General features: G+C 51.3%; 1 protein-coding gene across 3 annotated transcripts in view; it reads right to left on the bottom strand.

The window, feature by feature from the left end:
* Positions 1-11,895, bottom strand: part of PSTPIP1 (proline-serine-threonine phosphatase interacting protein 1) — a 47,652-nt gene extending 35,757 nt beyond the window's left edge. The window contains exons 1-2 of one of the 3 annotated variants that reach the window (XM_088796809.1): positions 11,367-11,895; positions 8,696-8,764 (exon numbers count right to left, since the gene is read on the bottom strand). In XM_088796809.1, the coding sequence (XP_088652935.1) occupies positions 8,696-8,731 (36 nt within the window). In that variant the 5' untranslated portion in view covers positions 8,732-8,764; positions 11,367-11,895. Of the gene's footprint in view, positions 1-8,695; positions 8,765-8,926; positions 9,180-11,366 lie in introns of those variants that run through there. The other 2 variants (XM_019718524.3, XM_074328326.2) reach the window with 2 other exon arrangements.
* Positions 11,896-13,334: the final 1,439 nt, after the last annotated feature.

The following is a 13,334-nucleotide window of genomic DNA, read 5'->3' as shown; positions in this document are numbered from 1 at the left end:
ACTGAGTCAAATGAGGTCACGTAACTGGCGAAAGCCAGGTTCACGCTCACGACCAGCAATGGCGATGCATCCATAATCACCTCCGGTATCTAAACCAATGGTTCTCAACTCTGGCTGCACTTGGGAAACACTGGAGGACTTTGAAAAACACTGATGCCCAAACACTAACCCCAAATTCAAAAGTCAATGGCCCAGGGTGTGGTCTGGGCATTGGGATTTTTGAAGAACTACTGTCCTACAAGATCTGGCTCCCTGTTACATTTCTGATCTTATCTCCAACTACTTTCCACCTCGTCACACTGCCCCAGTCACACAAGCCTCCCTGTCGTCTCTTGAACATGTCAAGCACTCTCCTGCACCAGCCTATCACCTCCTCTCTCCCCCTGTCCCCTCCCAGTATGGCTTAGCTTCTCTTTTCCCATTTCCACAGCTGAGAGGCCCTGAGTCCCAGCTGGTCATCCCATCCCCACCCTGGCTGCTCCTGGAGCTCTAGCTAGCACTTCCTGTTACCCAATGCTGGGTGGCCTGTCAACACCAGCGGAAGGGGCAGTCACTCGCATGCCTGTACAGTCATCCACTGCTTAGGGTTCCTGGTCTTAGCAAACCACCACACCCTCCCACCTAATCCCAGAGGGTTCTTTGTCCTAGGCCTGGCCCAGTGGCCCCAAAGTCTGTCTGGGTGGCAGCCCCAGGCACATATCGCCTTTATGAGCCTTGGTTTTAAGAATGTCAGCTTCACAGGGTTATTGTTGCAATTAAATGCATCTTGTCCCTTGAAGCCACGGAATACTCTCTAATGGTGGAATTTAGTATGCAATGGTGAACAGAGTTTGGGAGGCATTCTGGGAGTAGGAGGATCCATATACGAGGCTCACCCTGTAGGTGCACATCTAATGATAAGTCTGGGTCCCTTGGAATCGATCCTATGGTAAGCAGGGGAAGGTGGTCCCTTTAGCTCTGCCCTGGGCCTCCCCATCTTCAAAGCCTTTATCTTAGGTGAGCATCACTCTGACATCCTACAGATAGGACACTGAGGTTCAGAGAAGGGAAATGATTCTCCAAGGCCCTCCAGCAAGAGAGGGTGAGTCAGGGGAGGCTTCAAAAACACCTGGTCCCTTCTGAGCCTGGAGGATGGGGAATGACTGAGCCTGTGAGGGAAGGACCTTCTGGAGCTGACCCAGAGGGTGGTCCACAGGGCACAGGGCACCACCTCTCTTGCTGGAAGCCAAGGCAGTGTCGGTTTCCACACCAAGTTCCTTCCGTCATGTGATTTGCAGTGTTAGCCAGGCTCTGGGTGGAAGGAAGGGCCTCCCGCCCACAGCCTGTAGCCTCCCGGCCCCTCTGCAGGAGATGAAACGCCCACCCTGGAAATGAGCCAAGAGGCAGAGACATATCTCTGCCACCACCTATGGCTCGTCAAGACCTTTCACAACTCAACTGGCATCTTTCCTTCCTACTAGTCACCCTGAACAATCCTCTGGGCCAGAAAACGGTCTTCCAAACCCACTGAGCCCACTATCCCTCCACACCTTTGCCAATGCCAATCCTTCCTTCCACCTGGAGTGCCACTTGTCCTCCTGCCACCTTCCAAATCTTCATCCACCCTTTCAAAGCCCAAGCTAGAACCTGTCTCTCCATTTCAGGGGCTACCCCAGCTGTGTGTAGGTGTCAGGAGCAGCCAGGAAAAGTCTGCGAGTCCTTGGGAATTGGAGGGCAATGAGCGCCATTGAGAGGTAGATCTTGTTTTCCACCAAGGGTAAAATCAAAGGTCTGGGTTACATTTTTGACCCAGGACACTGCAGCCAGTAAATCCTTTGGGTGACCATTGGCAGGCATTGCAAGTGCAGAGCAAGCATGACCACAAACCTCTGCAATCTGTGTGACCATCAGACAGCTGGCCACGTCCTGTGGGATGAGGAGAGATGAGCTAGGTTCTCGGGTCCCGGGGGCCCACATAGCACACAGTATGCGCAGAGTATGTGCAAGAGGAATGCTATCGAACCACAGATTTTGCCTAAAATGATTGGTCAGCCTGGAAAACAGGAATTGCTTAGTTTTGTTTTTAAATATTTTCCTTTTAATGACATATGTAATTTATGATCGCTTGCAGAAAATTACGGGGGGAATGGAGAGAAAAATCACCCTACTTCCAAGACCATAGAACCCAATGCCATCTTTTTATCCTACAGGAATTATAATTGAACTAAGAACAAATTAGCCAATTGCCTTGAATTCAGGGGCAGAGCATGATGGCATCCGACATACCTGAGGGGCAGTCCCTGCTCTGCCCTGCACGTGTGACCATGGTCTAAGCCTGCCCATGCCTCCGTGCCAGAGATGGGAGGACACTGACAGCCGTCCACGCTGTCAGTAAGGGCCTGTAGAGGGTGGGCTAGGGGATCATGCAGAGTGACTCCCAAAGGGCCTGGCGTGTATTAGTCACTCAGCAACCAGGCATCGTTCATACTCCTCTGGGGGGATTTAAGGAGCTGGGACTCAGAGAAAAAAAGTTGTCATGGAACTTGAAATAAATGCTTCCTTTTTTATTTTTAATTTAATTGAATTTTAAAGTAAGTAATACATTTAATGATCCAAAAATCAAACAGTATAAAAAGTGCGTAGTGAAAGCACTCACTGCCACCCAGCCCTGTCACCCATTAATCTCTAGTCTCACTGCTCCAAAAGGTCATCACTTTAACTCGTGCTCCGTGTGTCATTCCAGAGACTCTCGTTGCCAAAAGAAGCCTATGCCAACATAAATGCTTATTCCCCCACTTTTCACAACAGGTCGAATACCAGACACACACAATTGGGCTCTGTGCTTTTCACACGTAACGCCATGCCTTGCAGAGCTTTCCCAACCAGTACGGAGAGTGCGACCTTCCCCATTCCTCTGACAGCCATGGCCAGGGAGGCACTGGGAAGGCAGCTGGTGGAGGCAAAGGCGACACAGCCAGGCCCTTCCTCTCTAGCTACCTGCACAGTCCCTGATGCTCAGGGGGACCTGTCTCTCGTCATTGGCCTCCTCGGCCTTCAAGGCCACAGGGCCTGCCCTACTGTCAGTCCTCCCACGGCGTCTGAGCAGACTGGTCCCCGGCAAAGCCCCTCTGGACTCGCCCCTCCCAGCCCCTTTCAGGCCATTCTTGCCCCTCCTCCCTACATGAAAAGATCCATATCCAGCCAGGGGTCTATGAGGGGTCCCAAAGTATCTGCTAGTGTTAATCCCCCACTTTTTCACCCAGGAATGTCTCCTCTTCTGGAAATCTACCCAAAGAAATAACTCTCAACTGAACAACCTTGATACACAAAGATCTACCCATTGCTTTACTGTTCAGAATAATAAATAATTGGCAATATCCTAAATGTGCATCAACAGGGGATTGGATAAATAAATGATAGCATGTCTCCCAGATCTACAAGCTGGAGGACTTATTAACAGTGGTATTTTGAAGATGAGGAAATCACACCCACAACCATACATGTTCATAATGGAATTACATTGCAAAGGGGGGTGGTGCCACACAACAATGTGAATATATTTAACACATCTAGACTGTATACTTAAAATGGTTAAGATGGGAAATTTTGTTAGGCATGTTTTACCACAATTAAAAATAAATTTTAAAATGCAAGAAATAAAATGTGGGGAAGAATACAAAATTGTGCCAACAACCTGCTTGCACCTATGTAAAATAATCTTAGAAAAACACAGCAAAATATTACCAGTTGTCTCTGTGTCACCTGAGGGTGTTCTAGTCTTACTTTTCTCTATTTTCCCACTTTCCTCTTAGGACCTTATATGCATTACTTTTGTTTCTTCAAAAGGTGTATACACATCCGTAAGTGCCCAGAACAGAACAGGTGCCCAGTGAACACCAGTCTCTCCTGATTTTCTGTAAGGCCCTGGGACCACTGTCGACAGGTCCTGAGGTGGGGGACAGGCAGCTTTAGCACAGACCGAAAGTGGAGCCCCTCTTTGTAGCCTCCTCAGTGGGGACCTCAGAATCTAGAACTGGGAAGGGGAAGAGGCGGCAGCAGCTGAGTGGACACATGGGGGAGGGGAGGCCCAGCCTCGACCCCTGTGCCTCCCTGTGATTCGTCCCCCAACCCAGGGAACAGGACCTTCCTCTGCCCTCTGTCTGTTGCAGACCTCAGCTCCTCCCAGCTTGGCACAGAGCTTTCCAGATAAAGCTGGAGCCCATCTTCAAAGGAGAGAGATGTGACCCTAAGTCAGACGGAAAACTTCTGGCTGGTCCTCTCTGTTTCTCTTGGCTCCTGCCCTAAGCTGAGGAGTGGCGTGAGAGGCCGCTGTAGTTTCTGTGGCCCAGCCCCCACAGGCCCTTAGGGTTTCTTTTAATGACCCCAAAAGGGGTAGGATGTGGATCGCAATAAAGCCTGGTCCAGGGCTAGATTCTCCCTCTTAAAACAACATCCATTGACTTCTTTGCAAAGGCCGCTGGGTATGTAGGTCTGGGTGGGAGGGAGACAGTGGGCGTGGAAGGTGTGTCTCAGAGCCCTGCTCCTCTTGAGACACACTGCCTGGCCCAGTTGTCAGGGAGCCTCTGTTCCCAGCACTGGACACTGACTTCCTTGAGGACAAGATGGTCTTATTCATCTGATTGGATGTAGGCGTGAGGCTCAGGGGCCCAGCTTAAACCACCTAGGTGAGAACCCTGCTTAACAAATACTTGTAGACTAACACTAAAGTGAAATGAAGGAGACAATGGGTTTAGAAAGGCAGGTGGGATGATGGAGACAGCCATTGTTCACTCATTTGTGTTACGAACATTGACTGAGTACACACCCCACCTGTCCACCCTGTGCTGAGTGTGCAGACAGGTGTTTCTTGCGATACAGTTTGGTTGTCTGCTGGGAGCAGAGCCACTGGTGAGGACAGCAGTGTGTATGGGAGGAATGGGAGGCAGGACCCTGCCTTCTCAGGCTTCTTGCCCCCCTGACTTGGCACTGAGGCAGGTAATAGGAGGCCGAAGGCCCTGTGGGCTTGGGCATCTGGGTTCTCAGCCTCAAGCTTGTCTCACTGACAGGCCCTGCTTTGAGGCTCAACTACAAACTTCCTGAGAAGCCATGGTGCTCTTTATGACTGTGTGTGTAACAGAAATCAAATTCTCCTTTCCTTCCCTCTGTGGCTAGCCCACCCCTGACTCATCTCCACAGCAGTCTGCCTCTGAATGCTCTGCCACAGAGAAAAGTAGCCTATAAACAAATACTGTTTACCCACACTGACCGCATTGCAAATGCAGGCCTACCAACCGATAGGACTGGTCTGCTCCCACGCAGAATGTTTCTACCATTTCTGAGACATTATGTTTGCTTCTTATAATTTTCCTGTTTCCTCTCTTGTTATCAGGCCACGAGCTATCTCTGAAACTGTCTCTAACAGCTTAGGTCCACCAATATTTATCAATCACCAACTGTATATCAGGTTCCATAGAGACCCCTACTAATTGCTGTATCTACAGATTAAAAGATCACATGATCAATCTCATTAAGATTGTGGGTAACTACACAGGAAAGAAGGTGCCTGCCTGCCTGCTGGCTGCACAGGAGAAGGGCTCCACCCAGGGAAAAGGGTGACTGTCCCTTCGGCCCTCACCTCGCAGCCACACAACTCAGTCTGTCCCCATGTGTCTCTGACACCTTCTGAGTCACTGGCCCTCTGCTGGAGCCCAGGGAAACTCTCTTCATTGCTGGCTTTGAAGAAACAAGCTGCCATGTTGTGAGTTGCCATATGGAGAGGGCCCTGTGGCAAAGAACTCAAAAGTGGCTGACAGCCAACAAGAAATTGAGGCCCTCAGTCCAGTGTCCTGCAAAGAACTGGTGTTGCCAGCAACCACGTGACCTGAGAAGCTGATCGTCCCCCTGCTGAGCCTCAGGTGGGAGCCCAGTCCTGCTCCACACCTTGACTGCAGAGGACTGAGCCCAGCCACACCCAGGCTCCTGGCTCACAAAACTGGGAGAAAATACATGTGTGTCACTTCAGGCTGCTAGGTTTGTGGTAATATTGTTATACAACAAGAGATAACTAATACAGATAGTATCTGCCTGTGACATGAGAATAAATATGTATTTGGTCTCTGCCCCTGTTTCATGGCACACAGCTCCTAAAACTCTTGGAATCTCAATAATAATAATAATAATAATAATAATAATAGGTATAATCAGAGTTCATAGGCCCTAACTAAAAGCCACAAGCCATGTCCTATGGGTAAACTATATGAGCTTTAACACAAGCTCTTAGCTCTTCAGAAACCACTTCTATTTTTCTCCTTACTGTGAGCTACTGCAGGAAACAGGGCTGGCAACTTGCGTTCTGGATAGTTGAGGCTACGCGATAACTGAAGTGTGGTGGAATTAGACAGCATTCTTCTAGTTCAGTGGTTTCCTTCCACTATTAAAGACTAGTCATTTTTATATAGTGTGCTGCCAAGCCACAGGGTTTAATGGCATTGCCTTGGGCTGCGGTAGGGGGTGAAAATCAGGGAAGGGGCAGGCTGGGCTCTGTCCCTAACACTCCCGCAACAGTAGATCAGTATGTCTTTTGTGTTTGACAGATTTGTCTGTAAATTTAGCTTCAAGGTAGTTCTATCAACCTTGTTTGATCTTACTTCTCTGGGATGTGGGAAGGACAGAATTTTTTTTATCCATTTTGCCAACGTGGCCCAAAGATTTAGTGACTTGCCATGTTGATAGAGGGGAATGAAGCACCGTAGATGAGAACCCAGGCACTGGAGCCAGGGTTTAATCCCAGCTGTGTGTGCTTGGGCAAGTAACTTAAACTTTCTGTGCCTTCATTTTTTCCCTCTGAATAATATGGACAACAATAGCATCTACTTCATTGGTTTAAATGAGTAAGTTGACACCTGGTCCTGGCACAGTGCCTGGCACATCTTTAGCGCTCTGTGAGTGTTAGTTGTCTTCATGGGCTGGGCTGGGCTGGGGATCAGGGGATCCTCAGTGCTGACAGTGACCTTTAGGGTCACCTGCTGAGGATCAGTGTTAGAGGCTCCCACTGGCCACTTCTTTCTCTCCCAGCTCTGGCCTTCCCCAGGGAAGCTATACCCTCGCCCCAGGCCCGGGGAGCCAGCAGTGCAGGAGAGGGGGCACCCGGAGGCCATGGAGCCCTGAGCAGCTCAGAGGTGGGGCACATGCAGAGTGTGATTGGCGGCCAGCTCAGGACGCTGACACAGGTGAACTGCTTTCTTGCTGCTGCTACTGCTGCTGCCATAACCTGTGCCCTCATACACCATCCCCCACTGCCCAGGTTCTGTCATGGGGTTGTTCCTTGCCTCAGCTCTGCCCTAGAGAAGGTGCACCCAGGCACCCGGCCTGGGATGTCCTGGAGGTAACACAGTCAGGGTCTCCTGGCCTGCCCCGGGCTACACAGCAACCTGCCCTTCCAGGCCCTGCCCCTTTCCCCAGCCGTGCACTCTGAGTCAGAGCGGGGACGTGACTCACCACTCCCTGCCTCCCCCACTGCAGCCACTCCACCCCAATTGAGACTTAGCTGCCCTCCTGGTGCTTGGGATGGGTTGAGCCACCTCAGCCTTCACCGGCTTCTCTGGGCTGGTCCTGGTTCTTTGTAGAGATGGGGGAATGAAGATCCAGAGAGGCATGGGGTGCTCTCCCCAGGTGGCCCTCTGCCCACTGTGTGGTCAATGTAGGCGTGAAGCAGGTCACTCATATACTGGCCACAGGTCCCAGAAAAGGGCCCAGGCAAGGGAGGCTGTTGACTAAGCCAAAGGGCCAGGGAGTCTTCCATGGGGCGGAACAGCCTCATTCATCAGCTCCAACCAGAGAAGTCTGAGCTTTTCTCCATGAGCCACAGGGGCAGCCAGAGTCTGAAGAGCAGCTGGGAAGGTTGAAGGACAGCTAGGAAACAGCTGAGGGGTCTGGGGTCCAAACTGTGCTTGCAGGCTGTGTGGCCTGAGCCAAGCCATTTCACCTCAATGAGGCAGGTGGGTGCTATTATTTCATGGAAAGAATTTTATTTACAGCTGCACTGAATTTAAGAAAGTGATCAAGGCATTGCTCAGCCCTGCTGCCTCCTCAAAGGGCCCCTAAGGGCTGCACTAAGAGGGGCTGGGTGAGGGAAGAGAGTTACCATTTGGGTGCCAGCAAGGAGCAGGGACCTGATTACATTTGATCACCTTGTTTAACCCTCCCATTCAGTTGGTATGTATATTAATATTAATCTCCACTATACAGATGGGGAAAATGAGACTCAGAGAAATAAAATGACTTGTCCAACCTTTAAATAGCAGAGCCAAGATTCAAATTTGAGTTTGTTTGGTCCCCAAACCTGTGACCCATTCCCTCCTTTGTCTTGCATGGCCTCCTCAAACTCCCACCCACATATTAGACTCTCCTAAGAAGATCCTGCCATGGGGAGAGGGTTGCCTGGAGGAGAAAGAGTCCTGGGAGCATAGGGGATACTCCTTGCCCACTGTGTTGAAGTGTACAGAGAAATCAATACCCTAGGCCGAGGACTCACTTCATCTTCCAACTTAGAAGGAACAGTGGCCCAGGTCACTTCCACAATTAAGACCAAAAACCAACCAGCATTTTTATGAGAATACCCCCATCTTCTCTTGGAACCACACCCCCATCATCTGCCCTGGGGAAATTTCAGCCAAGCTGCACTCGGCTGTTAAATTCCCAGGCCGTCTTTACTCACCCAAAAGGAATCTCTGAACTGAAGCTGGGGCATCATCTTCAGGAAAATGCCGCGGCAAAGCTTGTTTTCCTGCCACAGACAGGGCTGAATGAGGCCAGGAGCCAGGAGTACTGTCCCAGTCCTGCCTGGTAGGCTGGCCCAGTCTCCCCCAACTCAGCCGGTGCTGTTTGCAGCACCTCAAGAGGCACTCAAGCCAGAGCTGAGCTGCCAGAAGGAGGAAAAGCACACAACCTGTTTTGCTTGGGGTTAGAATCAGCAGCAGAATGAGGAAGGAGCAGTGCCCAGTGATGGGAGGGCGGGTCCTGGTGTGCTGCCCAGCCCCTCACCAGCTGCACAGTGATGGTGGCGGAGAACCCAATCCAGGCTGCGGGACTAAGTAGGGATGCCAGCCCCAGCTAGGAGGCAGTGGCCAGAGGGAGAGACAGTTTTGTACACAGGCAAGGCAGGCAGGCAGTCCAAGGCTGCACAGGAAGGTCTGTGCAACCTCTCCTTGGGGGCGGGTACCAGGGCTCTCGCCCACAGGAAGTAGAGCCAGTGTGCTCCCCTGTGCAGCTCCGCCTGCCACCTGTCACCCTGCTGCTTGCCTCCACTTGCCCTCTACTGGGCCGTTCTCAGCGGCTATACATTTAGGGAGCCTGAAGCCCACTGAAGGTGTGGGCATGGACAGGGCCCCAGCCCCACTCCCGATCTGGTGCAGAGATGCTAGACTCTACAGCCCTCACCAGCAAACTGTTTGGGAGAGGCTTCCCAAGCCCTAGGACTTCATCATTCATCAAACCCTGATTTCTCGGTGCCCCAATTCACATCTGCCCTCAAGGAGCTCACGATCTAGGGGCAGACACAGCTGGGCTCTGGGTACTGTGGGAGCACAGAGGTGTGGTGAGTGTGTAACTGGCCAAGAGAGAACCATCTGAGGCTTCACGGGCACTCTCCCTACCGCTGTCCCAAGTCTTCAGATGAGACACTCTGGGGCAGGATGCCCCCTCTGAAGGTGGAGTCTTCAGGCTGGAAGAATGTGGTTGGACGAAGAGAGACAGCAGTATACAGGTACAGATGGAGGAGTTTGAAAATCCAGGTTGAGGGCCAGTTTTTGTTTTGTTTGGGCCCCACCCTTCACTGGTTGAGGGATATTAATTGACTCTCCAACTCTGTGAGCCTCAGTTTCCCCGTCTGCCACCCTCAGTCTTTGGAAAGGAGAAAGTCTTGAGACCATTACTGGAATTTCTGGTTTGGCTGGGCAGGTGCTGGAGGCATTGTCAGGTACCACCTTGAGAGGAGCCCTGGGCTGGAGCCCCAGACACAGCCCTGAGGGGCCAGGGCCTGCCACGCAACAGAAGATGCCAGCAGGGGCTCCTGAGCCCAAAGTCAGTTGGAAGAAAGGGTGAATCAGCTTGTCCACAAATCAGCATCCCCATGAGCACCCCTACTGACGAGAAAAATGAAAGCTGCTGTACAAGAGCTAAGCTCCCAAGTGCCAGAGATGTGTGCCCAGGATTAGAGATGGGGCACACTCATACTTCTGAAATAGCTCCAAGAGAGAACATATCAGGGAGAACTGCAGAGGAGTGTGGTTGCCCCTGTAGCCCCCTATCTCCCAAACCCCTGGGTTTGAACTAATAAACATCTTCAGCATTGAAGGTGCCCTAGTTAGGTTTTCTGTTGCTTGCCGCGGAAGACCTCTAATGGTATGAATATCACCTTGAACCTCAAAGGCCAAATGCTGAGAGACTGAACCTCATCCCAGTGGCATCCCATCTCCGATAGCTCTGACTCAGCCTCCCTGGCCTTCGTTTTTCCACCTGTCAAATGGTATAATGCCTGTATTTCTACAGGCAGACGAGAAATCCTTTGTTAATAGAAGTCTCAGACCTTCTTATCGGCAGATCACCTCATAGCCAGTCTCTCTCCCCTGCCTCTCCAGGAGTTCCTCCCATCAGCCCCCCACAAATTTCTGCTGCCAACAGGCCTTCTCCCCTCTCCCCAAAGGCACTCTGCACACTCCTTCTCCACACCTCACTCCGTTGTGCCCCAGCCCCCTGCTGGCACGCCTTCCTTGAAGTTCCTGACTTGGGCAGGCCCTCCCAGCCCTTAAGGCTCATCTCACAGGAGGCCTTCCTTTCCTAACTGCTGTTTCAGCCGGGGCAGCCCCGGAGGGATGGCCGCACTGGTTGTGGGCTAAAACAATTGAGGAAGGAAGTAATGGGAGGCATCTAAAGAGACCATAAAGTTCTCTGCTACAGAGAGGTCTTCCTCCTCCTCTCCTCAGCGCCCCACCTTTTGCACCTTCCAAGGCTGGGCCAGAACAGCCCATGCAGCTTTGCAGCGCTTGCTGAGTGCCAGCGGCACATTAAGCCTCTTACAGACCCCTCACGTTGTCCTCACCCCACCCTGTGGGGTACACAGTCACCATCCCTGCTTCACAGATGAGCAAACAGGTCATTAGAGAATGTATGTGTTGTACATCTGAAACTAATATAATATTGTATGTCAACTGTAACTGAAAAACAACAACAATTATTTAAAAAAAAAAAAAAAAGTACACCAAGCAGTGTTGCTCTCACATCACTACATCACTACATGTCAGTGTGGTTGTTTTTCATTTAAAGTTCAAAAAATAAAGTGTAATTTAGTACTGAAAACAAACCAAAAAAAAAGAGTTTATGCGACTCACCCGAGACCTCGTGGCCAGTAAGTGGAGCCCTGGGCTTTGGGCCAGGTCTGTGTGACGTCAAAGCTCATGTTCCTGACCTCCATAGGTCTCTAACCGACAGCCCTCTCTCCACAGCAGGTGTCTTCCTTCCTTCCTCAACTAACACCTTCAGAACCTCTCGCCTTTTTTTTTTTGATAGCTGTTAAAACTAAGCCAAGGGAGCGTGAGCGTGGTGGGGCCTGCGATGCTACTGGGCGAGAGTCCAAGCCTGGCACAAGGTCTTCTGGCTCGCTGTGTGACGTGCACCCTCTGAGGGTGCCTTGACTGCAGGAACACAAAACCAGAGGGTCTGACACAGAGGAAGGGTGTCATGTCCCAACGAGGGGTCTGGAGGGAAGGCGACCTCCGTGGGGTCCATTCGGGCGCCGATTCCGTTTCTCTGTGATTCTCCTCCTTCACTATCTCCTTCTGGGGCTGCAGACCTCTACTTTAATGCTCCTGACACAGACACACCTACAGGAGAAGAAAGGATGCTTCTGTGTCCCCTTCTTGCAGAGCCTCTCTTCTCCTCCTCCTCCTTCCCAACCACCCAGCAGGACTCCCCTGGTGTCTCATTGGCCAGAAATGAATCACATGCTCACATGTCACCATCACTGGCCTCAGGATTCCCTGACTGGGATGCTGTGCATGTTGGGAGCCAATCACCGTGACCACCACAGCCTCCTCCCAGCCAGTTGCATAAGCACTGTGGGCACCAACTCCTGCCAGACCCTGATGGAACAGGGGCCCAGAGAGAAGGCAGACCTGGTCTCTGACTTGAGGATCCTACAGACAGGTTCTAGAAAGATCTCTCCAGATGGGAAATGGCTCAGAGAGGATGAGACCAGCAGAGGTTGTTGTAATATCCCTGAGAGACGGATGGAGCCTGGATGGGGCAGCCGGGGTGGGGGATGGGTTGGTGGGACATCAGGGAGGTGAGACATCAGAACAGAGACATACGAATGCCTCTCAGAAAAGGGAACTGTTCTTGGGCCTCCCTCTGTCACCAGCCCCCTGGGGAGGAGACTCCAGTCCTGAAAATCACAGCTTTTTAATGACTGTTCTAGCTGCTGCAAAACAGTTTGCCTTGAGGACTGGGCAGCTGTGACTCCAGCCAGGCTGTGGCTCCTTTTTATAGGGGAGCCCCCTGTGCAGGCAGCGCCCCATCCTGTTTTGCACGGTATTTGAACACATCTGCCTGAAGAATTCAAGAAGTCGTAGGTTGAAGGACTGAGTATAAAATGGCAAATCCGTTGTCACAATACCAGTTGTCGTAGCCAGCCGCATAGCAGGGCTCAGCTCCTGAGCCACCTCATCCATCCTTGTGAGCCCAATAAACAGCACAAGTAACACTGGCTACCATTCAGGTGGTGTTAATAGCTGCGGAACCTGCACGGATTTTACACACTTCATCTCACTGACTGTTCTCTACCACAACCAGCCACGTAATTTCCAGGGTCAATGCAAAATAAGAATGTGGACCTCTTACTTAAAAAGCAGGGGAAAATTACTGTTAAATGTACTGAAATAGAAATGTTTTCCTTTCCCATGTTACCTTAGCCTGGCATAGTACTTTATTTGCTGTTTAATGTTATACTCCGTTGGGCATGGGAATACGTGTAGGACAAGGGCCCTCCCCTCGTTTACTTGCTTTTGTGCAAAACCCACTAGCCTGGGTTTCCCTATCAGCCACCAGACTCCATTCCCCAGCTGGGGGCAGGGAAGTCAAGCCAGTCGTCTCCCTTTCCCAAGGTGGACTGCAATCCCCAAGGGTATTTGCAAACTCATGCAAGGGTGCACTAGGTACTGGGTCAGGAGTGGAAGTCACCTGCCGAATGTGGCATAGTGCTGTCAGCCACTGCTGTGCCCCATTCTGAGATGCCACCAGGCAGCCCTGAGCTTCCCACACATGCACCCATGTCCCTGATGGGGACAGAGGGTGGCAGGGTT

The sequence above is a fragment of the Rhinolophus sinicus genome, chromosome 3 (assembly GCF_057876585.1).
Source record: "Rhinolophus sinicus isolate RSI-liver-muscle chromosome 3, RSI-T2T, whole genome shotgun sequence".
NCBI classification, from domain to species: domain Eukaryota; kingdom Metazoa; phylum Chordata; class Mammalia; order Chiroptera; family Rhinolophidae; genus Rhinolophus; species Rhinolophus sinicus.
Note: the sequence above shows the minus strand (reverse complement) of the source record. Positions and strands in the feature narration are given on the sequence as shown.